The 24956-nt window shown below is 42.9% G+C and overlaps 2 protein-coding genes across 2 annotated transcripts; one reads left to right on the top strand and one right to left on the bottom strand.

Moving 5' to 3' along the window:
- Positions 1–1262: 1262 nt before the first annotated feature.
- Positions 1263–7538, bottom strand: snupn (snurportin 1; the record flags this gene model as incomplete). Its single annotated transcript, XM_079223134.1, has 8 exons — positions 1263–2073; positions 2224–2304; positions 2753–2830; positions 3027–3124; positions 3675–3771; positions 6444–6548; positions 6740–6923; positions 7381–7538. The coding sequence occupies 8 exons, from the start codon at positions 7536–7538 to the stop codon at positions 1753–1755; spliced, it is 1122 nt and encodes a 373-aa protein (XP_079079260.1). The 3' UTR covers positions 1263–1752.
- Positions 7539–10523: 2985 nt separating this feature from the next.
- Positions 10524–24076, top strand: snx33 (sorting nexin 33; the record flags this gene model as incomplete). The annotated part of the gene is made up of 2 exons (XM_079223386.1): positions 10524–11958; positions 23823–24076. 2 exons carry the CDS (start codon positions 10524–10526, stop codon positions 24074–24076), a joined length of 1689 nt encoding a protein of 562 aa, XP_079079512.1.
- Between the last annotated feature and the right edge of the window lie 880 nt (positions 24077–24956).

Here is a 24956-nt window from a genome sequence, read left to right as displayed (position 1 = left end):
GTTTTCTCCTGCTTATGTTCCGTGTAGGTGGCGAGAGCAGCAGCGATATCATCGAAAGAGCAAGAAAAGGAGAAAACAAGATAGTTTTTTTCCAACGTAGATGAAAAAAAAAACACAAGACACAACTTGTATTTTAGCTGCAGTGCGTGCCGGTCGAGTCAAGTAGAGACAATAAACTTTTTCTACAATCAGTTTTTACTGCGTGGTTTTCTGGACATTTAAGTTGATGTTTGCAGAAAGACGCATCCTCAAATACACAAATCGCTGCACCAGCTGAAACGTGTACACTCCATTTGACAGCCGTGTATTCTTTAATGTTGTGTCTTGTAAACAAGGACGCAAAAGATATCTCCACATGACAAACAAGGCCCTCCAAAAGTATGTTTAAGTGCTTTATAGGTTCAGTCTACGGCCAATTTACTGCTTTGAGGCTGTATTAAATACAAAGTACAGAGGAGGTGGAAGGGAATGCCGGTTTATGTGATGATCGTACCACATACTGTACATGTTGAAGGATCCCAAAGGGGTGGATAGCTCCTTTAAAGTAGCCACTACTACCTCAGCTGTCTTTAAAACCACATTACTAATCAGTCTCATGAGAATAGACCTCAATATGATACATGTGCACTTTTAGTTAAAACCCACAAGCAACTTTACATCAAACTAGTCTTCCTTTTAAATAAAAAAAAGGAAGGAAGAAGAAGAAAATCCGGTTGGCTCTCCCTTGCTTGTATTGTAAGCTACTCCACGCAGCCCAGATCTGATAACCCGAGGCGATGCTCTTTGCTGTTTCTTTCTCAGAAGACGTGCTGGCACATGTCGCCGCTAACAGGGTTCACCTCCCTGCCAGACACTTTCTCGTCTTTTCCTGTCGACAATTTCCGCCCATCTCTTCGGTTACGCAAATGGCACACTGAGCTCAGCGCGGAGGGGAAGAGATGCTCGTGGATTCTGCTGATCAGCGGTATGAGTCACGCCTCCCCATTATACTGGAACACCAGCGATCGGGTCTGAGGTGTTCCAGTTAAAAACAGGATTTTCTTAACGTATTAATTCCCGGAAGATGGAACCGTTTGTAATTGGTTTAACACTTTTAATTGCATCCCAAAACAACCAGAATCCAATTAAAAGAAATATTTTGCAATTTCAACAGTACAGTGTAATTAAAAAAGAAATCCAATATTAAATGCCTCTCCTCGAGATTCAGAAATAAAACCTTTAAAAAAAACAACAACAACTTGTGAACACATTGCACGGTGTAGGTCAATAAAAAAAAACATTTATTTATTAGAAACATCTTAAAACCTCTTCGAAACAATTTGTAAACTTAACATTAAACGTCACTGTTGCCATTCTGCATTGATCACAACTTAGAAAGGTCAGCGCCACCTCACCTCCCAAAACACAGTGTTACTCTCCTTTTTAGCTGCTAAAAAGAGGCGTAACAGACCAAGACCAAGCCGTTTTAGTGGCTAAATACTGTGCAATTACTCCCAAAAGACACTGATCTGAGTTCTGCAGCAGGTACAGGATGTAAATGGCATAGTTTAAAAAACACACATGAGGCATAGCTCTGCTAATCTGCACTCTGAGGGCGTCCTGAGCAGTGCCGGATTAGAATTAGCCAAGCTTTGCAATTGGTCAGATCTGCTAAAAACCATTCAGCAGACATTCTAAAGAGCCATATGTGGGCCGCCGCCACTCGAACGCCGAGTTAGCAATTTGCATCTCGTTCGCCCCCCCACCCCCCACTCAGACCTCCATGGTGGCTTCCCTTATGGGCTTTTGATTCAAGAAGTTCAGGGGGTCCTCACTGTCCTGGATCGGCGTGGACAGGTACTCCAACTCATAGCCTCCGCTGCGGTTGGCCGGTCGGACTTCACTCGAGGTTTTTTTGTGTTCCAGGATCTGCTGCAGCTGCTGGCTGGCGTACTCGGGCTTGGCAGTGAGGGGGCCTACGGGGACCTCTATGCCCAGGATGTCGGTCACCATGTAGGGGCGGAGCCAGCCCACCAGAGGGGTGCTGCCGGGGGTGTAGTGGGTCTGCCGGTGGTAGAAGAGCAGACCATCCACCTGCGGCCGGAAATTCAGAATGAAACTTAATCAAAGCAGCAGACAAAAAGTTTGTCTGTATGCGTTCCTTAAAATTATGATTTATCGGACTCTGAACGCCACGACAGCAGTCAAGGTGTTGCAATGAAAAAACAAGAGAACTTTTCTTACACTGAAGCTGTACTCCGCAGCCAGGGCTTTCTGAATCGGCTCTGCTGTGCAGTCGACGCTTTGGAGGCTCACAAACCGGAACTGTTGGCCCAAACAAAACCAGAGCACCACGTCGTTAGGTCCAAGCACAGTTTGTCTTCTTGTCAAATGTGAGAAATGGCTTTCCTACGGCGAGTTTACTCTTCAAAGACTAAACCCTGATTAAGCTCCTGCTTGGCTGTTCCACGCAAACACACAGATTAAGAGGTAAAACTCAAAGTTCACTCAGACTTCCTGGAAGCACCGTAATCGTCTAGATTTGTGTGTAATAATCCCTTTAGTGCACAATTAGTAGCAAAGACGGTAATGGATGTGTGCCTTTCATTTTCCTTTGTCTCAAGGTTCCCATATATGCAGCAAGGCATAAAGCACAACAAACACAACATGCAGAAAAGCCAAGATTGAATCAACAGTTCCAGCATCTCAAATAGCCGCAAAGGAAGGACACAAATGGGGCGCAAAGTGAAGCGGCTCGATTCCCGTTACTCACAGGGTTGCGCTTGGCGATTTCTGATAGGCCGTCCGTCTCCTGGACTTTGGACTGGAGCCAGAAGAAACGGAACTCGGTCTGTTGATGAAAAAACAAATACTGTCAACAAACAAACAAAAACTCCTTTTTGCATTTCAAGCCAACAAGATGGGATATGTGGCCTAAAAAAATAAATAAAAAAGCACATCTGTGGCCCAGACTTTGCTACATAGGCAATTAGACAAGCATTCCTGGATTGCTGGTTGCTTGCTGGAGGATTGGACGCCAGCCTTACCGGGCAGTCGTAGACCGGGTGGCCTCTCCAGCACATGACATCCAGGATGTAGAACGTTCTGTCCACCTCGCTGTAAATGCAGTCCAGGATCGTGTAGTCTGCATGGGGAACGTACAAAGAGCCATTTACGGATATACAGAAAAAAAAAAAAATAATATATATATATATATATATATATATATATATAGATGTGTGTGTGTATATATATAAAATTCAGTATTGCAGATTCTTTTTTTGTTGTGTTTATTATTTATATATTACTTCTTTAGATGTTTTACTATGTCTCTTGTACTTTACCCTGTTTGCTGCTGTAATAATAATATAACAATATAAACTCTTCACTAGGTGTTTTAGTCAGATCTATACTCCTAATTAACTCCATTAGCATTCAGTTTTTCCCTTTTATGACCCCTTATGTAGCTTTAAGGGAGTAAAAAAACCTCTTCACTAAAATCTCCATTGGATCAAATGCAGATAGTCTCCATATTTAACTATCATTTTATACACATTTACCCAAAACTCTGTCCTGTTTGGTACCTGTGGAAAACCAGTGGTCTCCCCTTCATCTTCTAAAAGGCCTCTATGTGCGTGTAAGTGTGACGTTCTGTCCGTCACTGCACTGCGTCCACATGCAACAGGCCCACCTACCTTTTCCCATGGCCGAGTTGTGTCGGTTCCCACCGGGCAGCAGGGAGGGGAACCGGTTCACACAGTAGCCGCTTTTAGTGTACGCTGCAGTGGAGCCCTTCAGGAAAAGAAAATGCATTTGATGAGGACATTACTTCTGAATTAATGCCCAGCTGTATTAGAAATACACCAACATGTGTGGATATTTTAAGCATTAACTTCCCGCCCGCGCAGGAACTTTGACGAAGATAAAAGTGTCACACTGGGTAACCGTAGTTAGGAAACCATCGGTTTCGTAAAGAGCGCTGTTTTAGATGTTGACAATGAGGTCTGCAATACTGAATCATCCAGATGACTGTCACTGCGATGACACAGGCGGTTGCATCAAAGGGTATCACTAGTGTGTTCTGAGAAAGGGACCCTGTAGTGTGACTGGACAGGCTTGTCCAGAGTTACCAGGAATCTAATGCCGATCAGCATTTTCAAGTCTTTTCGTTACTCGTAAAACAATAGGAGGTAAATGAAGCACGAGTTTAACATTCGACACTACCACGGGAAAAACACATGCAATGTCGTAAAGGTAAACTGGAAAACCCCCAAAAGTTATAACAACTTCATTTTCAACAAGAACAGTTCACTTGTTATTATTTATGTCCTGATGATGATTTTGAAACTGCTAGAGAGGAAAGCTTGAAGGGGGGGGGATAATTTAGATAAATATAAAAAAAAAAGGTAAATTATTTCAAAAGGAACTCAAAGCAAAGCAATCCCCAAGACACCGAGCAATGAAAACACATTCAGAGTGAGACTTCTTAGAGACTGTTGGAGCTACAGCCATGACTGCTGACTGCAGGATAACGGCCTTCAGTGAATTAGATTAATCAGCTCTGTAACAACGGCCACTAAGTTAATGATTGTACAACAACCACAAAACATTCCATTGTAGGTTCAAAATCTTTACTTACGAGGAAACTGTCCAAATTTGACATGATTTAGCAATTTAATAATTGTCACCATGCATTTTGGCTAAAGACATCTCCATATTCATAATCTCAAGGTAAACATTAATCCACTGTGAGATTGTAAGAACGTGTGGTGGCAGCCAGCGGAGGGCCAACATGGCTGCAGTCATAAATATCTGTTTCCTGCTACCATTAGCCGATCGACAAAATAAAAAAATAAGCAAAATTATCAAATATACTATTGTCTAGTTTCTCACACAAGATGATTTGGTGTTTTTCTTCGTCATATATGACTCTTAATTTAATATCTTACAGTGTTTAACCGTTAGTTGGACAAAACAAGCATATTGGAGAAATAGCTGCGGCCTCTGAGAAATAGTTAATGCAATTAATCCATCGCCTCATTGTTTATCAACATTTCATTGACTAAATGATCAAATCAAAAATAATCCTGTTGCTGTGGGCTTGACAGGGAGATACGAGGAAAGCTGTAGAACAGGCACGGCGTGCAAAGTTCAAATAAATTACAACACAAATATTTTATAAAGCTGTATAATCATTATTCAGCTGTGATACCAAATAGTTTCACTGACGTATTAACTTAACTTTTTTGACGATTCATCTTTTTGTTCTTGTATTGCAATCTTATGACATCATTCACATTTACGTGAGCACATATTTCCAAATGAACGGTGCGTCACAATGTGGTCATCGCAGAAATGTGTGTTGCTTACGTGTGTGTGTGAGACACAATGTGCTTTTGGTACTTTTTTTTTTTACAACACTTCTTGGATGTCACGGCCAAACCCTTTTTCTTTTTGCATCATATTCTTGTAGCCATGTGACATACTTATGATTTTAAGAGGTTAAAACAACTATATAGCATATGCATGATTATTTTTTTTATCAAATTGACTCTAAATCAACTCAGAAGTCTGCTAATTTTATGATTGACATGGTCCCATGAGCGCACGTCTTTACAGTCTCAAAATGATATCACTTCAGACTTACCGCTAACTCAGTCAGGGTCAGGAAAATTATTCCCAACTGTTCACCCACATTATTAATTTTGAATAGGATTGCAGCACTTTGCAGTGCTTAGTCACAGGAAAAAAATTCACCTAGTTCCTCCCCCAGTACCAGGAAGGCAGTTAAATTCACAAATAATGAATGCAAAGTGAAACAATCCTCTCAAAATATTGATTCCGTGCAGCCGTTGCAGTGAATTCAAGCTAGAAAATATCCTGATTGCTGTTGTTCATGTGTAGCAACTCAAAACATAATAACCGTGTAACTTAACTGTGCATAATGTAATCATTTAAATTAAATCAAAGCTCATAATGTAATAGTCAGAAAACCACGAGGCAGATTTTCCCACCACTATCTTTTCAATCAACTTAATGTGCGTGTTAATAAGGAACGTATATTTCCCCATCTCGACAAAGAAAAAATTACAATATAAACGTTGAATGTGGAATAAATTCGGTGTATATTGTAATAAATAAAAATAAAAACTTTTAAAGAGATGTGTAGCATGTGAAATAATTGTTCCATACATAACTATTTTTTAAAGTAGTTGGAAATTATTACATTATGAGTTGCTACATTCATGTTAATCACATTTTGGAAGTGGAAAGACTTTTGATCAGGGCTGGAAGATTCAGAGGAGATGGAAACTAGTTCAACAGCCAATAACAAGCAGCTCGCAGAATCTCATTTTTTTTTGATTGGTAGTTCTAAATGTGGTGAATTATCAATGTGGTGCCTGAAAATAATATTCTTCTTTCACATCCTGTGAAGCAGCAGAAAGGAAGTGACGGGTTCTTACCTTGGAGGCAACAATGAGAGATCTTTTCCCCACAGGACAGACCACCATCACCCAATCAGTGTCCAGTTCTGACGGCACGTCCACCAGCCACTCTGACAGCATGAGCTGAGGAGGAGGACGAACTTTGTTAGCAGCATTTCATCTTCATCAACAGTGTTCAAAGAGCTTGTTAGGCTGTCATTCGAGAAACTCCTGTGCCCCCTGCTGGCCCAGATGAAGAATACAACAGAAGAGTACACGTGCCGTCCTCCACACGTAAATAATATCTCTAAAAAAATATCACATCAAACACCGACCTGGTTCGCATAATGTTTTGGCAGCTTCCTCCTCTCAATCTCCATGCCCTCTTCCTCCGTGTGGCTGTCTTTCTCCTGTTCCCCCTCCTCTTTTTTCTCCATGTCCTCCTCTCCATCGCTGTCTGCCCCCGTCCAGTCCCCATCAGCCAGACGCCGTGCATGGTTGACGTAGTTTAACCTTTTACTGAAGATGAAAGCGTCTGTGTAATTTACCTGTACATCAGGCCTGGTAGTCGCTCACAACATTAACACACACATGCATTTGAATCGCAGCCAGAACGCACAATGGTGCATCGGCACGCCCCTGCGTTCTTAAGTCAAACTGGGAGGAAGCCATCTTTAAAGTGCTTTCTGGAGCATTAGCGTGTCTAGGATGGTTACTGTAGTCCTAAGTATGCAGCTTGAAGCAGTACAGAGCAGAAGTGAATGGAGAAAGGGTCTCTAGTGCATTCTCCTGCATCATTTAGTAGTAGTGGTGCTAAAAATGTGTTCACGGTGCAACATAGAAGTAATGAGGGCAGTGAATCATTGTTTTATGTAATATATGACTCTAGATTGGAGCAATAGTAAGGTCACGCTCCATACTGTGAACTAACATTTAAAAACTCCAGGGTCAAATACTGAAACGTAAGGGTATTTACCTTTTCTGCAGTTCAAGGAAGCGCCGCCGTCGCTCGCTCTGCTCCAACACGCTGAATTTGCTCTTGTACTGGGCCAGCCGAGGGTGTGGGGCGGCGGTGCTGTTGGGCTCCTTGGACACAGCGAAGCTGGCCGAGAGGGCTTGGGTCAGGTCATCCATGGGGGCTCTGTTTAAATCAATAGTCAGGATTTTTAAATCAATCACATTTCTAGAGACTACTGAAACTGCTAATACGAAGGTATGAGGAAAGGTGGTTGATTGCTTGTTTTGCCAAAAGCTGCAGATCCTGACTTTTAGGAAGCTCAAACTATAAAAAGGGCTAAATTAAAAACAATTGTTTCTTTTTAAAGGCCATCCATTACACTTCAGTGAGCGACTCAGGATGCCTCAGTGCTCGAGTGAACACATTTAGATGCAATTTTTTTCTTCGATTTAACTGATGTCAATCATGTTTCATATGGCATTGTAATGCGTTTCTTATCTGGTGTGCACTGTGGACTTTGTCTATTGTTGTATGGGTTTTTGGTGGCAAATTAGTTTCCCCACTGGGGATTAATAAAGTTCTCTAATCTAAAAGCTTCATAAATCACCTAAACAAACAGGCTAATTGATTATCATTGATTATGATACCATCATTGTTACTGACAGTAACGTAACACAGCTACAGCAGGAGTATAAACACGTTAATGGCCATCTTATGTATCATTTCTACATGCAACTATAACGTCTGCACCCTCGGCCAGTGGCTCCACAAAGTTAAGTCAAGAGGACTTTCGTTACAAGCTGAATTAACGATAGCTGGTGCTACAAACACAATGTGACGCTGTGTCCGTTTAGCAGGAAGTTTTTACTGTAATAGTCGCGCATGTGTCCATTGAATCCAAATAAATAAATAAAAGTTATATTTAAAAAGCCCGGGGAATGCTAGCTAGCTACGTGTAGCCAGTTAAGCTAGCTGGTCGTTACAGCAGCTAACGCTAACTAGCACCGTGCTAAACCTGCTAGTTAACTGATCATGAGCAACACGGATAGAGCATTACGTCACTGCTTTAAATATCTAACAGGATATGTACCGGGTCTAAATAACGTCAGATATATATTTGGTCAGATATAAACATTGGTGATAACATCATGAGCTAGCTTTAGTAGATATACCTTGGAGATGCAGGGAGGCTGCTGCTGTGACGTCACGCTGTCATCTTTCCCACCAACGGCGACTTTAAATTGGCCGACTAAAACGCTGAAAAACTATCCCGGAGTTAGACAAGAGACACTCGGATCTTTGACTGAAGTAAAAAAGTAACAATATTACTGTGTATAAATACCCACGCAAAAGTTCAGTATTTAAAATCTTACCTCACTAAAATAACAACAGTATCCAAATATGCTAAAAGTACCAATAGTAAAAGTACTCTGCCTTTCTTGCTGGGAAGCTTAACTTACACTAATATATCATAATTCATTAGTTGATTATATGTTGTATGAAGTATCTAAATATGCAAAGTAACTGACGCTGTCAAATAAATGTAGTGTAGTAAAAGTGTAAAGTTGTGTACAATGGAAATACTAGCAGCAACAATAGTAGCAGCAACAACATTATCAATACACTTGTTTTAAAGTACTGTTATTTGTTTGTTTGTTTACCATGTTTGTATTGTACATTTTCATATTATTTTATATGTTTATATTATGTCTCATGCTATTGCACTGTTTTTTGTATTTTTATTAATTATTATTAAGTCAAATCCCTTATATGTGTAACGTACTCGGCAATAAACAGTCCTGATTTTGATTCTCATTCCGATTCTGATCAACAGTCGACCACAAAAACACTTCAATCACTTTGGTCACTTTAATCACTTCAACTGGTGCAATATAAATACATTTTTAAATACATTTTATTCTCTCTTTATATATAATATAGCAATTGTGGATTATTTACTCTTTTTATTACAGTTTCACTGTTCATTTATATTACTTTTTTTAAATTTTACTATGTGTCTCTTGTGTGCACTTTACCTGTCTGCTGCAGTACTCCTGCAATTTCCTCACTGCGGGACTAATAAAGGAATATTTTATTTTATTTTATTTGATCTAACATCATCTGAGGCCTGACGTTGTAATCTGTGTCGACGGCTGTACTCTGTCCCTCCTGTTGGGGGCGACGTTGAGTCGGTTTCTCCTCCACAAAGAATATAAAGGAGCTGATGAAAAAAAAGAAAACGACGAACTTGCCTCCAATTGTCCAAGCCTAACGTCATGGAAAGAGTTACTTTGTTGCAGCGTGCACGGGAAGAAACCCAAAGGAACAAACACTGCCCCGTGGTCTGTGTTGATACTCTGGAGAAGGAGATTGCTTAGTTTCTGTTTTTGCATTTTTTTTGGGGAGGGGGTTGCCTGAAGATGCGCAGGAACCTGTTTACAAGGGAAACGCAGGAAGTTTGAGTCCTGAGGGGAGAATCCGTCCCTCACCCCCGTGTGCTCATTCACGCCGGGTCACTTTGTCCGAGAGATGTTTGACTCGAGGATCACGTCTTCTGAGAAAACAAGTGTCCCGATGCCACGCGAGGCTGCAGGTCCTGTTTCTGAGGATTAAAATCACCCACGGTGCTCGTGGAGGAGTTCTTCTGGTGAAACCCGTTTTTTTTTGTGTCTGTGTATGCGTGCGTGCGTGTGTGTGTGTTTGAACCTGTTGTGTTTGTGATGTAAAAGGAGGAACAGAGTCCCTTCAGTCGTGAGGAAGTTCGTGCGTTTATAGCTGAAAGTCGTTGTTAGACTTTGAAGGGGAATAAGGCAGTAAGACAAAAGACAGAGAGCCTCAATGGGCTGAGGATGCAAGTGCTCACAGTAGGTCTATTTTACACTTTCGTTTTTTTGGGGGGGGGAGGCAGATAGAAGTAGTATTTTCACGTAACTGTTGACTTACTAAGTGTCTGCATTCAATTTGCTGAAGTTATACTGTGCGGTTGCACACCTGATGCAACAGCTGCCATGTAATTTGAGATGAGTTTAAATATTACAGTGAGCTCGTGTCAGAGGTTTCCAACACAGCATGCATCAAAGACAGTAGGGTCCATATGAGCTAGGCACCATGTGCATGTAGATTTTGTTTGGTTTGCTTTCGGACCCACTGGGAGCGTCGAGATGTCAGCCAAAGCCAAAGCCAAAGCGATCTACACTTTTCAGAGCGAAAACAAAGAGGAGATCAGCATCCAGGAGAACGAGGAACTGGTCATCTTTGACGAGAACTCGGTGGACGGCTGGTTTCAGGGGGAGAACAGCCGCGGGGAGAAGGGCCTCTTCCCCGCATCCTACGTGGAAATCATCCGCATGCGCTCGAACTCCAACGTGACCGACTGCTCCATAAGCCCGGCGGGATCTCTGGGAAACGACTCCTCCTATTTCCCCTCGACCCTGAACGCCCCGCTGCATTTGCAGGCGAGCTACGACGACGACGACGACGATGACTGGGACGACTGGGACGACCGATCGACAGTGGTGGACGACGGGGACCACGCCAGGAGCCCCGGGGCCAACGGGCACGCCCGCAGCCCGCTGTCCAACAACCCCAATGTGCACTACCGGGCCAAGCCGCACATGGAGAGACAGGACAGCATCTCCAGCTCGAGGAAGGGCAGCATGGTGGGCCGGAACCTCAACAGGTTCTCCAGCTTCGTCCGCTCGGGGGTGGAAGCGTTCGTGTTGGGCGACGTGCCCATGAACGCAAAGATAGCGGAGTCGTACACCATCGAGATGGGCCCCGTGGGGCCCCTGTGGAAGGAGAGCCCGCAGCCGTTCTCCTGCTCCATCGAGGACCCCACCAAACAGACAAAGTTCAAGGGCATCAAGACGTACATTTCGTACCGGGTCACGCCGAGCCACACGGGGCGTCCCGTCTACAGGCGCTACAAACACTTCGACTGGCTGTACAGCCGCTTGCTGCACAAGTTCACCGTGATCTCCGTGCCTCACCTGCCCGAGAAGCAGGCCACGGGGCGGTTCGAGGAGGACTTCATCGAGAAGCGCAAGCGGCGGCTGATTCTGTGGATGAACCACATGACCAGCCACCCGGTCCTCTCCCAGTACGAGGGCTTCGAGCACTTCATGATGTGCGCCGACGACAAGCAGTGGAAGCTGGGCAAGAGGCGGGCGGAGAAGGACGAGATGGTGGGCGCCCACTTCATGCTGACCCTGCAGATCCCCAACGAGCACCAGGACCTTCAGGACGTCGAGGAGCGGATCGACACCTTCAAGGCCTTCGCCAAGAAAATGGACGACAGCGTGATGCAGCTCACGCACGTTGCCTCGGAGCTGGTGCGTAAGCACCTGGGCGGGTTCAGGAAGGAGTTCCAGCGGCTGGGAAATTCTTTCCAGTCCGTCAGCCAGGCGTTCATGCTGGACCCTCCCCAAAGCTCCGAGGCCCTCAACAAGGCCATCTCCCACACAGGCCGCACCTACGAGAACATTGGAGAGATGTTTGCGGAGCAACCTAAGTACGACCTCTTCCACATGCTGGACAAGCTGTCGCTCTACCAAGGCCTGCTCGTCAACTTCCCCGACATCATTCATCTACAGAAAGGTAAGAGATCACCCACGAGTAGTTTTAATCTGTGAGAGAATCCTCTGACGTCCTTCTGCATCCCAACTGTCAATGTAGCCATACTTAAAAAAAACGCTAACGATGATTTCATCCACGATCAACGCAGATGTTTGGACGTATCCTCAAGCCTCCCATCCGATTTTAATTCCTGCAGCTTCAGTCATGTTTGAACTGAATATCCAAAGGCAGTTTTCTATTTGATTGTAATGATCCAGCCACCAGGCCACATAATGGGCTCTTCATGTCACCGCTATTAGAATTGATCACAGGGGCCAAGCGGATTATTATCGGACCCAAATACTCGTTATTGCTGTGTAACAAGTGCTGTAGCGTCCTCCGACTGAGGCGAGCAGCAGCTGTGAGAGTTACAGAGGCTTCAGTAATTTATACGAATATGACACAGTTTCGGCGAACGGGATAACAGGTCGGGTGAAATGTGGCCCCCGGCATCTTCCCCTCACCACGTGCACACACATGCAATCACACAGCCAACAGTCGGGGATGTGACAGGAGACACCTGAGGGGCGAAGGGAGGGAGTGGCTTCATGGATGAGTGCTATCCTTATCTTTATCAGCTCACCTTTTTTAAAAGGTTCTGAATTCCAAATTCAGAACATATCTCTGACGAGGAGACGGCTGGTGGGGCACACACACTGGGACTCACGTGCACTCACATGCACGCGCACAGAGAAGCTCGGACAACACACACACACACACTCACACAGAGGGGGAGGGACTTCCTTTCACTGTTCAGGTAGACATAACTCGACTATATCTTCACAACCTAAATGCTTGTTTGCTGCTAAATGCTCAGAATTTCAAATTTAACCCCTTTAATCTCTGTGACGTCGTCCTTCCTTTTTGGTTCGTTCCCTACTTTAGCATGTACGAGCATAACTGTGGTTAATGACTAACCCTTTCCCTCAAACTGAAACTAACATTCCTGATTTGAATACTCCGCGGCGGTTGTGTTTGTGACGGCCGATTTCCATCAACCTCATCTTGAAACGTTAGCTCTGCTCAGGTCGGCACGGCAACTCTGGCGGTTTCTCTCCGGTGAGCCCTGATCGATGTTGGCCCCAGACAGCGGGAGAACGGGCATATCAGCATTCTGATGTCAGCTCTCAAACGAATGACTGTATCAGCTGTTGGAAGAAAAAGGCCTGCTGCCAGGGAGGAAATGTGCCGTCGGTAAATGTTAACGTCGTTCCTTCAAACAGCTGGCAATCGTTATCGCAGAGGTCATTTGTGATACGATTCGTCACTCCATCCACGAATAAATATGAAAAACAAAGCCATCTGAAGGATATTAAAGGGCCAGTCCACCCAAATCACACACAGAAATGATGTCATGATTGAACCCTGGTGGAGATAGTTTTGGCTTCACATGCCAGCCGAGTTTTCAAATATCTGGCTCTGAAATATGATTTTTAAATGCTCGGAGCCCCACGGAGGAAATTCCATTCACCCACATTATAATGGGTTGATAAAGGTGGATCTCCCCCAAATGTCCTCTTGGCTATGCACCACCAGGGATAAGTAGGAACACGTGTCTATCTGTAATTTTGGTCAACTGACCTGAAATGTTTAAAAGAAAAAATAGCATGTTCTTCCTCATTCAAATTAAAAGTTCAATACCACTACTTCCTAAATTCAACACAGTCAAGCTTATGGTGCTTAATGTTGGCTGAAGCTGCATAATACTGTATGGCTTTATGGGCTTTATTTTTCTACCTGTGCTACTGGTCCCATTTTTGTACGTGATTGTCGCATGCAGCAGCCACACTGTTGATCAAAAGTCATGATGGCGTCACTTTAAGAAAAATATGATCAAAACTAGGAGGAAAGGAAGAGAGAGAAAGTATACACATGTTTGGCATTTTTAATATCCCCAAGGGATTTTCTTTGTTGCCATAAAAGGATGAAGAGAATTATTTTCAAGATGACCAGGTCTTGTACAGATGCCAAACATGTGCTTTATGTCAATAAAACAAATTACAATGTAATTGTTTGCAGCATCTAATATTATCTTTATCTAATACTATTGCTCATATTTAAAAAAAAAAAAAAAAAAAAAAGTATAATCTGGGAATCTGTACCGAAACTGAAGTATTGTAAACTTAATCGGCACTCAACCGTGGCCAAGAGACAACAACTACTGGAGGTCTTTGTGGAGGCCGGGACCTTTCCCCTCCGCTGGGTCTTCCCTGCCGGCCCAGTGCCTCCCCTTGATGTGACTTGTGTTCATCTGAACCAGACACAGCTGTGGCAACACTCAGAACACACAGAACTGAGGTCAACCTTTTCCGGTGCGCTCCTCCTCCTCTTTATGTCCTTTTCCTGCCTGACTTTGTTCTATATGAGTTTAGTTTTTACTGTAACTGTGATCCTGGAGAGCATGTGAACTGCAGGAATGTGAACTGCCTTGTTGGGCAGGGACGGCATGTGGCCTTGATAAAACGGATCTTGGGAGGAGAAGCTTTTGTCAGGAAAAAGAAAAGGTCTCCTTAAATCTCTTTCTCCCACTTTTTCTCTATCCTGTTTTTCAATTTATTTCAAGTGTTTTTTTTTGTCTCTGCTGTTGCTCAATCTGCAATCAGCCCTGGTCTAAATAATAGAGGAAGTAAATCTCGTCTGACCTGACAATGCTCTCCTCTACTTTTAACCTCTGCCAAAAACCCAAACCCCAAATATCTTTAACTCATCTGAATACCACTGAACATCTTGATGTCCAGGGTTAATACATTGCATTGTTATAGAATAAAGGCTCTGCAAGGTTTTAGGGTGAGAGGCAGATTACTTTTTGGTAATCCTGGAAATGTATTGTACTTCCTCTTTTGTGTTATCGTACATAATCACAAACTGAGCTGTGCGGGTCTGGCATCAAGCTGGTCTTGAATATTAAATGTGTAACCACTGAGGTCACATGACGTGAGGTATTCGTGAGAGTAAAGCAGATAGATCAGGTTCTGTAGCTGGCAACAACCGGGACTCTAATCTGAGGCAAAACCACCTCGCGAAGCTTTGACTAAACACAAAAGAGTTCACAATGGAGTGAAACCGACCCGCCCCGTATAGCAGTCTGATCTGATCCGATAATGAAATGTGAGGCGTTGGCTCTGCGTGCCATCTGGATCTGCATCACCTGCGTCCCCAGAATGACACGTTTAGGAGAGTAAGGCAAACAGTTGAGGTTGGATTCTTGTGAATAAATTGTGGGTTGGCTCGAAAAGGCCGCACCGGAATACTTGCAGTTTAAAAAGTACAAGTTCATATAGGACATACAACCGAGGGAGACAAGTCTACAATGTGCAGTGTTTTCAAAATAAAATACACCAGAGCTTAGTCGTTCTCCTTCTATCTCGACTTGTTTTTTTAGCATTTAGACACTTTAGCTGTATCTGATAGTGGGATAAAACCTTCTGGGATCCATGGGAGCATTATTCATTTTGAGAATGAGCGAGCTCCGCTGGGACGCTCCCCGGCACACCAGCCAGTCTGGACAAGAGGTTAGTTGTCCTCCATATGGCAACACATTACAACACCACATGCGGGCTCCATCAGTTTAGAAGGAAAAGAGGTCTTGCCGCCAGCTCTAAAGGAAACGTGTGCGCCGAATGCCCCCTTGATCTGCGTGCACACACACACACACACACACACACACACACACATGCACGCACGCAAACGTCTTTGTTTTATCTGAACCGTTCTCGATATTGTTTAATTCTTCTCAAAGTGTTGACCAGGAGCGCACGCTGTGTTTATGTTGTCTCACAAACGTGGTGCAGATTAACATTCCACACACTGGTGTGCAACACGCAAGGAAAAAACCTGCACCGTCAGCAGGTAGACGAAACCTCAGGCCCCGGTTCTGGCACCCTTCTGGACATTGATTGCATGTTTATTTTGTCGGCCGCGGTCCCAGGTCGCTGTCTGCGGTGACGATGGAGCGCAAACGTTTTCTCTCTCCGGTTTGCTCGCTCATAAATCTCGACGAAGGCCCTCATCTTCACACAAATTGTCAATCCCGCATGCCTCTGCATTCCTGTCTGTGCTGGCCCGGTGTGCTGCTGTTTCACACTGAGGGGGATTACAGATGTCTTCAAGAACTCGGCCTTTAGCCTCCCTCCTCCTCCTCCTCACTGAGATTTTGTGGTAAAGTGTCATGAGACTGAATAAGCCACGAGGTAAGAGAGGAGTTAGCTTAACTGGAATTGGACAGAACATTGATACCTTTCCGGGTACAACGCAATCCGATACGCCACCACGGCTAACCGTGACGTCGGTTACAACAGAGTTTAACACTGTGTCAACAAAGCTGTGTTTCACAAAGGAGTGGCAGCGATAGCTTCCTATCGTAGCGGATTTTTCAAGTTCAAACTGGGCATGGTCTGTAGGCAGCAAAACATTTAAAATAAAAAGCTGTGATAACCCCTCTGTATGTAACCTGCAAAGATACAAAATGGTTCTGGAAATAAGCTGATAAAACTTAATTTAAGCTATATTTCCCTTGTATTTGGAAGTGGTGTGTCTCATATGCTAAAAGGTAGATTTAAAGTGGAACAAGATGTTCAAGATGCATTGTCTAAAGTTAAGTTTACACTTTCTGCATTGTCTAGGTTCCTGTATCTCACTAAAATGTTACTTGTTTGGTGATGATCTCATATTCATTATTTAGCAGAAGTCTCTCTCTCTATCTCTCTCTCTCCCTCTCTCTCCATGTGTTTCATCGGGACCGTAGATGTGAATGGGTTTGTCTGTCCATATGTTTTGGCCTTGTGAAAGACCTAAACCTATCCAGGGTGGACACCTCTTGCTCGTTGCATGCTGGGATAGGCTTGAACAGGAAAAGGGGTTTTGGTGGTTGCCTCTCCCTGCGTTGTTATGAATACATGGAAAATAGAAGTCATCGAAGGCATCTGCATCTGCTCATGTTTTGATCAATTCATCCTTTGGCATTGGTTAGCTCACAGATTAATTGCTTTTCTGGCTCGGACCATTGACCGCCAGTGCAGCAAGAGAAACCCAAAACTAAAACATAGTCTTCTTTGTCACGTTCGAAGGGAGCATTTACCCCTTCAGCGTTCCAATCTTTTCCCCTCTCCTTACTGGAATGAAGCTTTAACTGTCAGAAAGCGTCTGGGCGTCTGCCAGTGGAGCTGTAGTCATGGTAGCGCTGACAAGATGCTCGGGGGTTGGCATGGAGACGCCCTTCCTCAGAGGAGAGGACATTGTTGGCTGTTGCATTCTCTGGCCTTTTCTTGTGTCACGAAGAAGCGCATCGTAAAAGTCAGGACAATGGAAAAGCCGGGGCATTTGACCGAGTGCTTCATTTGGCAGAAGGATCGTCCAAACATCTTTCATTCTCGGCCTCTCTAAGGTTATTGCGACAGTTCTTGGTAGTCAAACTTTACGGGGTAAACAAACAGAGAAAATCATCCATCTGCTCCAGAACAAAAGAGCTGAAACTGTTATAGATTAATCACATGTCACAATCGGAAAAAAGACCTGTGATGTAACATTGTGATGTCCTTTTACTTGATGTGTGATGACATAACAGCTTAAAACATATTTTGTATCTATATCCAATTCAACTTTTGATTTCTCTGTGATAACCCTCTGTTTTTTCATACAATTGCATGAAACATAAGCTGAAAAGGGATGAAATTAATCCCTTTGTGGAGGAATGTTGTAAGACACACAAGGGCGATTGATTATACTCCCCTTCAAGATCAGCACTGAGGATATTCCTCTTAATAAACTGAATGAGTCTGAAAGGAGCGTAGATTTGTAACTGTATAATAGTATATAAACATCTGTTGAACATCTCTTTGCATGGCTTAAATCAAGAGCTTCAATTGGAGCTATCGGAGGCTTTATGTCTTATTTCTTTGACTGATGCAGTCATGGTCAAGAAATTAGTAGATGTGCACAAAGTAATATTGAGCCTGCAGAGGAAGTTTCCTGATCGCAGATTAAGCATTTCTGGTAACTAATTCCCTGTGCAGGCTGGAGAAGGTGAGTCTGTTTTGAACACTTCTCATCCCTGAAGTAATACAAAAAAAGAATTGGAAATATTTATTTCAGTGTCCCGTAGCCAATTAGCCCCAAAGATAAATGGAAAATTATATTTGAGATGGTTTAAATCGACTGTGAGCACATTCCAGCTCAGGACATAAACTCCATCTCTGGTTTTATCTGTGTATCTGATTGGCTTGTGTAAACACCATTACCAACTGTTAGCTTACTCAGCAGAAGGTTTTTTCATGTTTGTGTATCTTCAAGGATCTTAGGAGCCACATTAAATACTGGCAGATATTACAGTCCTTTTGACCCTGCCATGCATTCTTAGAGCTGCGTCTCAGTTTTTCTTCCTCTCTTCTCTCCTAAAGCATCGCTTTCCTCTGTATTTTCAGCTGTACATCTCTTGTCCTGTCTTTTTCCTTTCTTTCCTTTTCCGCTTTCCTCTCCTCTCCTTTCCATCAAGCTCAAATGTCAGTATTTACTTTGCCTTGTCATTGCTAAAGGCCCAGTTGTTCCAGCATTTTCAAATCACGACAGTTCATCATTCCAACTGTGGGGTAGATGTAAATATGTATATTTTTTTTGGCCTCGACTTCAACTTGAGGAACTTTGACATTTCTGCTGTCTTGACAGTGTTGATCTTTGATGGAAGGGAGCGCCACAGGGAGGATGCTTATTGCTGCATTCACTTTCATGTAATCTTCCTCTTTCAGAGTATCAACTTCACCACAATAAGGAATAGTTAGAGAAAGTTGTAAGAGGTCAATACATGTCTTTCGATTTGCTTACTGTCAATTAAGCTGCATTCCCTTTTAACTGGGAAGTTGGAAGTATCCCAGTCGGAAATTTCAACTTGAAAGGTGGATGAACTCCACCAAACCCAACCTCAAAATCCAAGATGGCTGCCCTATGCATCAACACGAAAAAAGTCCCACTGTTGTAGTTTTTTTTGTAGTTTATTAGCCCGTCTGTTGTATTTGTGTCTCATAAAATCAGTAGTTTGTTATCAACTGCTATTGCTAACAATGGCTAACCTGATGGATTTCCGACTTAATGTACTCGAAGGCGGTCAGAGACATCATTCCCAGCTCCATCTATCAATTTGCCAGGGAAATAGACCATTAATGCACCACTAATGCCAGTTCACTGACAGTTCACTCCCTATAGCGAACCAAAATGTCAGCTAGCTAGCTCTCCAGGCTCAGGCTAGTTACCTCTTCAATAACTTATTGTTGAATAACATGTTGTACAATCCTGAAAAGTGAATGGCCTCAGAGAAAAGAGAAAGAAGACCAAAGAGCTATTGTGAAAAGAACAGATTAGAGCAAGCATGTTTTTGACTTGCAACGGTGTTAGCTGTTAGCTCACCAGCTAACCCGACAAGTTATCTTAAAATGGAACTTGTGAGCGCTACAACATGGGACTTCATGTATCCAACGGCGTTCAAGTGTTTACGTCGTGAGACCACTATTGCTGTGCAACGGCAACATGGATAATAACGTAACCCTACTGTCGGCGTTTAGAAGCCACCAGGGCGAACAATTTAGCAAGCTAGCGAGCAGGTATGCTCAAATATAGCTCAGACATACAATTGCAAAGAAAAACATCATCCATCATCCACCAAAACATTATCCTCCACGGGCTTCCGTTTCTGAAACCCACATTACCACCACATATGTTTCATATGGACTCTTATGTCAGCAAGCATCTGGATACATCGTTTGCCACTTTGCTGATGTGAATACAGGAAAATAACACGTTGTAGTGTCAGTAGGTTTCAGTGAGAAGCCCTATTTGTTGTCGTTGCTATTTTTATTTAGTTATTGAGAGATCAACAGGGAACAAACGGCTCATCAGTTCAGCGGTGCTTGACTCAGACGTCAGCCGCCCCCTCCACAAACACTCGCTAATGCTTCGTGTTTTGTGGGGACAAGCCTCATTTGTCCTCTGTTGAAACATTTTCCTGTTTACCCGTCTGTTCAATGTGAATAACGTCCACTAATCTTACTCACTCACGTTAGTTCTTCCTATGTTTGAAGTCTTTGGACCACATTTACAGATTAGTTTATTTTACAATACACTGATGAGTCATTCTTATTACGCAAATTTGAAAACTACACCCTGTTTTCTCGTCAATATTTGGACATTGGAGCAGTTTTGGGGTTTGAGACTTAACGGTATTTTAACTTGATTGTGTAATAGACATGTGTATGGCTGTATCAGTCACTTTATACACCAAACCACAGCACATTATCTTCATAAATATTTGTACCTTTTATTTTGTAACAGGAGAAATTTAGCCCACTTACAATGGTGTGTTATATGGTTTGCTTTCCAGCAGTGAAGTCAATGGCTATGCCTTCACATATTAACCTCGTACTGTTCACACACACACACTCACACACCTCTAGAGGATTGTGAAGCAATAAGCAACGTTTCCCATGTGTTTAATTAACCTCCAAAGAGAAAGGTACAACTTCTGAAGCAGCATATCTTGATTTGTAATGATGGGGGTCATTTCAGTTCATCCCAAATAACAGTTTCTCGGGTCCTAATTTCTTAGTTTTGGAAAAATAATATGAGTGCCAATTATGTGGTCGGAAAACTAAACGGTTCATAGCACAAACATGAGCTACATGAATACATGAACCACGTTGTGTCCGGATGCAGCTTGATAGCTAATCCGGCAAATAAAGTCACACTACATACGTCTTCCCTAAAGACACCAATTAGAGTAAAATCCCTCGTCAAAAAGTTGATACTAGCACACCATATCAGCTCATGTTATGTTGATTGATGCATTCGGCCTCCATGTTACAGGGGTCAGCTGATTTAAACAAACCAAGGAGGCTCAACTCCAGTTTAATGACGCCTCCACTTTTCCATTTAACAGAAGGAATTATTTAATGTTACTGGAAACTGTGCTTCCAGATGAGAAAGAGTTCAAATTAGAGCACACTTTGCTTTATACTGCTGTGTGCAAATGTTTGGATCTTAGAACGATCTGCAGTTTTGTGGAGAAAAAAACAATAATGCTGGCTTTGCTTAACCGGAGCACAGCTATAGGGAAGTGGGAAATGTCATCTACATTAAAAACAAGCACGCAAGCAACACACACTAAACAAATACAAAACATGTTAAAGGGGGACTTCCGTTCTCAGTTTGTGTCAAATGGATAGAAGGTAGATGAAGAAGTGCTGCACTTCCTGAAGGCATCACCGCAGTGACCTCGGAGGGCTGTGGGAATGAGGAATTCATGCTTGAGTTCAATTCCTCAGAGGGTTGTGGCCAAAATTAGTCTTGACTATCCTCAATCTTGTTCTCACACACACACACATACAGTATGACTGAAACTAGACAGAGTGTCTAGGTCTTTAAACGTCTTTTAAAAAGCATTGAATTGGGTTAGAAGCTATTAAAACGTCTTGAATATTTTCTCTTGCCAGGCATTGGCAGCGGTGTTGATTCTAAAAAAAGAATTGTTCCCAATTATTCCCACACTTAAACTATAAGTGTGATTGTTGCAACAGTGGATTGTACGTGCAGGAGGCACTCTGGCTAGCTACAGCTATAGCTAGCCGTAGTGAAAGCTCATCATGGCACAATGAGTAGATTTTAGATTTAAATACTCGCATGAACTTAAATGTATTAAATATGTTAGAAATGGTTCATCCATCCATCCACTTTTGCAAGTCCAGGGTTGCACTTATTAAATATATCACAAGGAACCACTTTGATATACTGCTGAGCGTATAGAAAGAAAAAAAAGCCACAGGTTTTCCCTCAGACTTTCATACTTTTGGTTTGATCATGAAGCAGGTATTGAATTTGCATTCTATGTGGCTGTGAGAAGGTCTTACGCAGATTTAACTTGGCAGACCTGGAAGGCCTTATTTGTGTTTTTAGCTCCCCTGCACCCTGCTGTTCCCTTTTCTTTCCTCTTCCCTCCCTCCGTGGTTTCTACCCAGCACAGACCCATGAAGCTGTCACATGTGAAATAGTTCAACTCTCTCTTTGGTAGCCAGTCTGGTTGGGCAAGATAAACAAATCTGGTGACTCTCCAGACCACTGGCCATTTATCATAAAATCAACTTGGTGAGAATAGGCAGAAAGCCCTTGGTGGGAAAGAAGGATTCTTTTTATTTTTTCTAATAGTAGGAAACTTACACTGCTTTGCTTTTTATTCGGCCACAGTTTTTTTAGTTTTGTAGCTTGTATTTTCGGCTTTATTAGTATCGTTTTTTGCTTAATTTTAGAGAGCAGATTTATCTGCGAGGGTGAGCACATGACGCTTTCTTTGTGATGAGATTTTGCATTAGCTGATCCAAAAAAAAACGTGGATTCAACCCCCTCGTACACACACACACACACACACACACACACCCATGAGTGCCTTTCCTTTATTGTCCCACAGACATGCTATCTGGTGATGCACATTCTCCTCTCATGTGGAAAACAGAATACATGAATGTAGGTCACTGCCACAGACTATAGTCCACACGCCTCCTTCGCTGGAATCGACTGGAAATGCTGTTGAAGCTTTCCCAGACTTCTGCCAGGAATTCCATACGAAATCCAGGACGGCATGAACTCACATATACAGTTAATGGATAAAACCTGCAGGCTGCAGCAGATACATGAACGACATTAAAGGAACAACTGGCGTGTGCAAACTAGTCCAGCTTATTTGCGTGACTGAGATCAGTCTCCTTCCTGGTAACGAGCTTGTTTGAGACTGACGCCCACTCGCTAATCTGCTGGGAAATGCAGAGTGGCGACATGCCATTAGTCTGCCATGTTCTTCCCCTGGAAAGTGACGTCATGCTCAGCCTGGTGACTGTGGTCACAACTTACTGAATCTAGACGTTTGGAATGCAACTGAAGCTAAAAGTAATTGTTTCTGAGTGAATTTCCGTGGGAAAGTTACACTGTTGGTCTGCCGAGTGCCATGGAAGAGATATTGGGTTAACTTTACTACAGCAGTTTTTTCTTCTTTTTTTTTATATACACAGACCCACCCAAAGTCCACAGAGCAATACACATCTCAGACTGTTTTGAACTCTGCTTAACTTTTATTACAACTTTTGTTAGATGGTTTTTATGTTCATGCTTTCATCGGGAGCACAATTTACTGCTTTTGAAAAAACTCGACATCTTATTGGAACCTACTCTACAAGTTTGACTTTTTGATTGACGGTGACTTCAAAAGGTCCGTCCAGACACAACATCATTGTTTGGGTTTATCTGCCTCATCATTTTGTAGAAAGTAGTCCCTATATGGAAACGGTTGGGCGATCTGTGGATTATCCACATCCTGTTTGTTTGTGACTTTTCTGTTCAATATTTTTAAATGTCCAGTAGTTTTACAATGTGTGAGCAGCAACAAATACAATGGACCTGCATTGTACTGGGGGCAAGGCCGAAATCTTAAGTAAGGAAAACCTAAATACCTAAAATAAAACCCAAACTCTTTGCATGGCTTAGATACCACCAAATGTGTTGTTGCATTCAGGTCAAGGCACAAGCATCATGGCTTCTCACAAGCTGGGCAAGTAAAAACAGAACTATCTGCATCATCACATACCACTTGAGATGAATTAGATTATTTTTTTTTTTGTTTATGTCTGCTGCACGTATTTAGTTTCCAAGTTGTCCGCCCGCCTGTCTGTGCTGTCTGAGGAACTGTCTTTTATTGTATTTTAAATGTGGCACAAATTGTCATTTGGACGACCTTTAACCTGCTTAATGTTTGTGTGAAAACAGTTTACACTATAATATCACACTTTTTAGAATAACATAACCTTTCTTTCTTCACCCAGGTGCCTTCGCCAAGGTGAAGGAGAGCCAGCGGATGAGCGACGAAGGGAAAATGGACCAGGACGAGGCCGACGGCATCAGGAAACGCTGCCGGACGGTCGGGTTCGCCCTGCAGGCAGAGATGAGCCACTTCCACCAGCAGAGAGAGGTGGACTTCAAAGACATGATGCAGGCCTACCTCACGGAGCAGATCGCCTTCTACCAGCGTGTCGTCCAGCAACTGGAGCGCACCCTGCACATGTACGACTCTCTGTGAAGACACCGAACTGCTGTCCGGTTCAAGATACCAAAAAACAACAACAACACACAAACGAGAAAGACAGATCCGAGTCTTGACTCTCTTATCGAGGCGTTTTGTGTTCGCCGTGTTTGGTTCAGTTGGAAAAGCGATAGTTACTGGAAGAAATGTACAAAACCAGTCAGTCTTTCACTTTGATGGATTCAAAGTCACTTTTTTTTTTTTTTTTTCAAGACCTACTGTACCTTTTTATTCACATCACATAGGCAATGTCACAGCATATTGTTTATTTTACATAATTTAATGTGTTTGTAGCTATAGGTTTCAGATTCATAGCGAATCTGTAGTTGATTGTTCTAAAGTGTAACACCATGAAACGGGTCCTGTTTTTAAATTGTCCCCTTCTCTCCAACATCATGCACTTTGGCTTCTATTGTTTTTTTAACTCTCCGTATATTTTGGTTTATTGAGCAACGTCTGATAAACAATCCAGTCACTGGTTTTTCCCCTTGGACCATGAAAAGATCGTATTTCTGGCCAAAGAATTAAGTGCACTGCATACTTCAGTGGAATTTCACCATCCCCCGTGCTCACCTTGCTCAGGTGTTCACTGCTTTGAAGTTGGTTTCTGTTACTTTAACAAGTCATAAATGTCTGTCTTAACGTCGCACCATGTGGAGGACTTACTTATACCGTGCAAATCAGCTTTTTTCTTGTGTGCCTTTAAGGATCTGAGGCAATCTGATGGAATATTTTTAAATGGGCCATTTATCTGTATAATGGCTTATTGGGGGAATTATTGCAAATTAGTTGCATTTAGAAACAAGTTTGCACATGTTTAATACACTAGTGGTAGTGTGTGTGTGTGTGTGTGTGTGTGTGTGTGTGTGTGTGTGTG

This window comes from Taurulus bubalis (genome assembly GCF_910589615.1).
Source record: "Taurulus bubalis genome assembly, chromosome: 9".
NCBI classification, from domain to species: domain Eukaryota; kingdom Metazoa; phylum Chordata; class Actinopteri; order Perciformes; family Cottidae; genus Taurulus; species Taurulus bubalis.
Note: the sequence above shows the minus strand (reverse complement) of the source record. Positions and strands in the feature narration are given on the sequence as shown.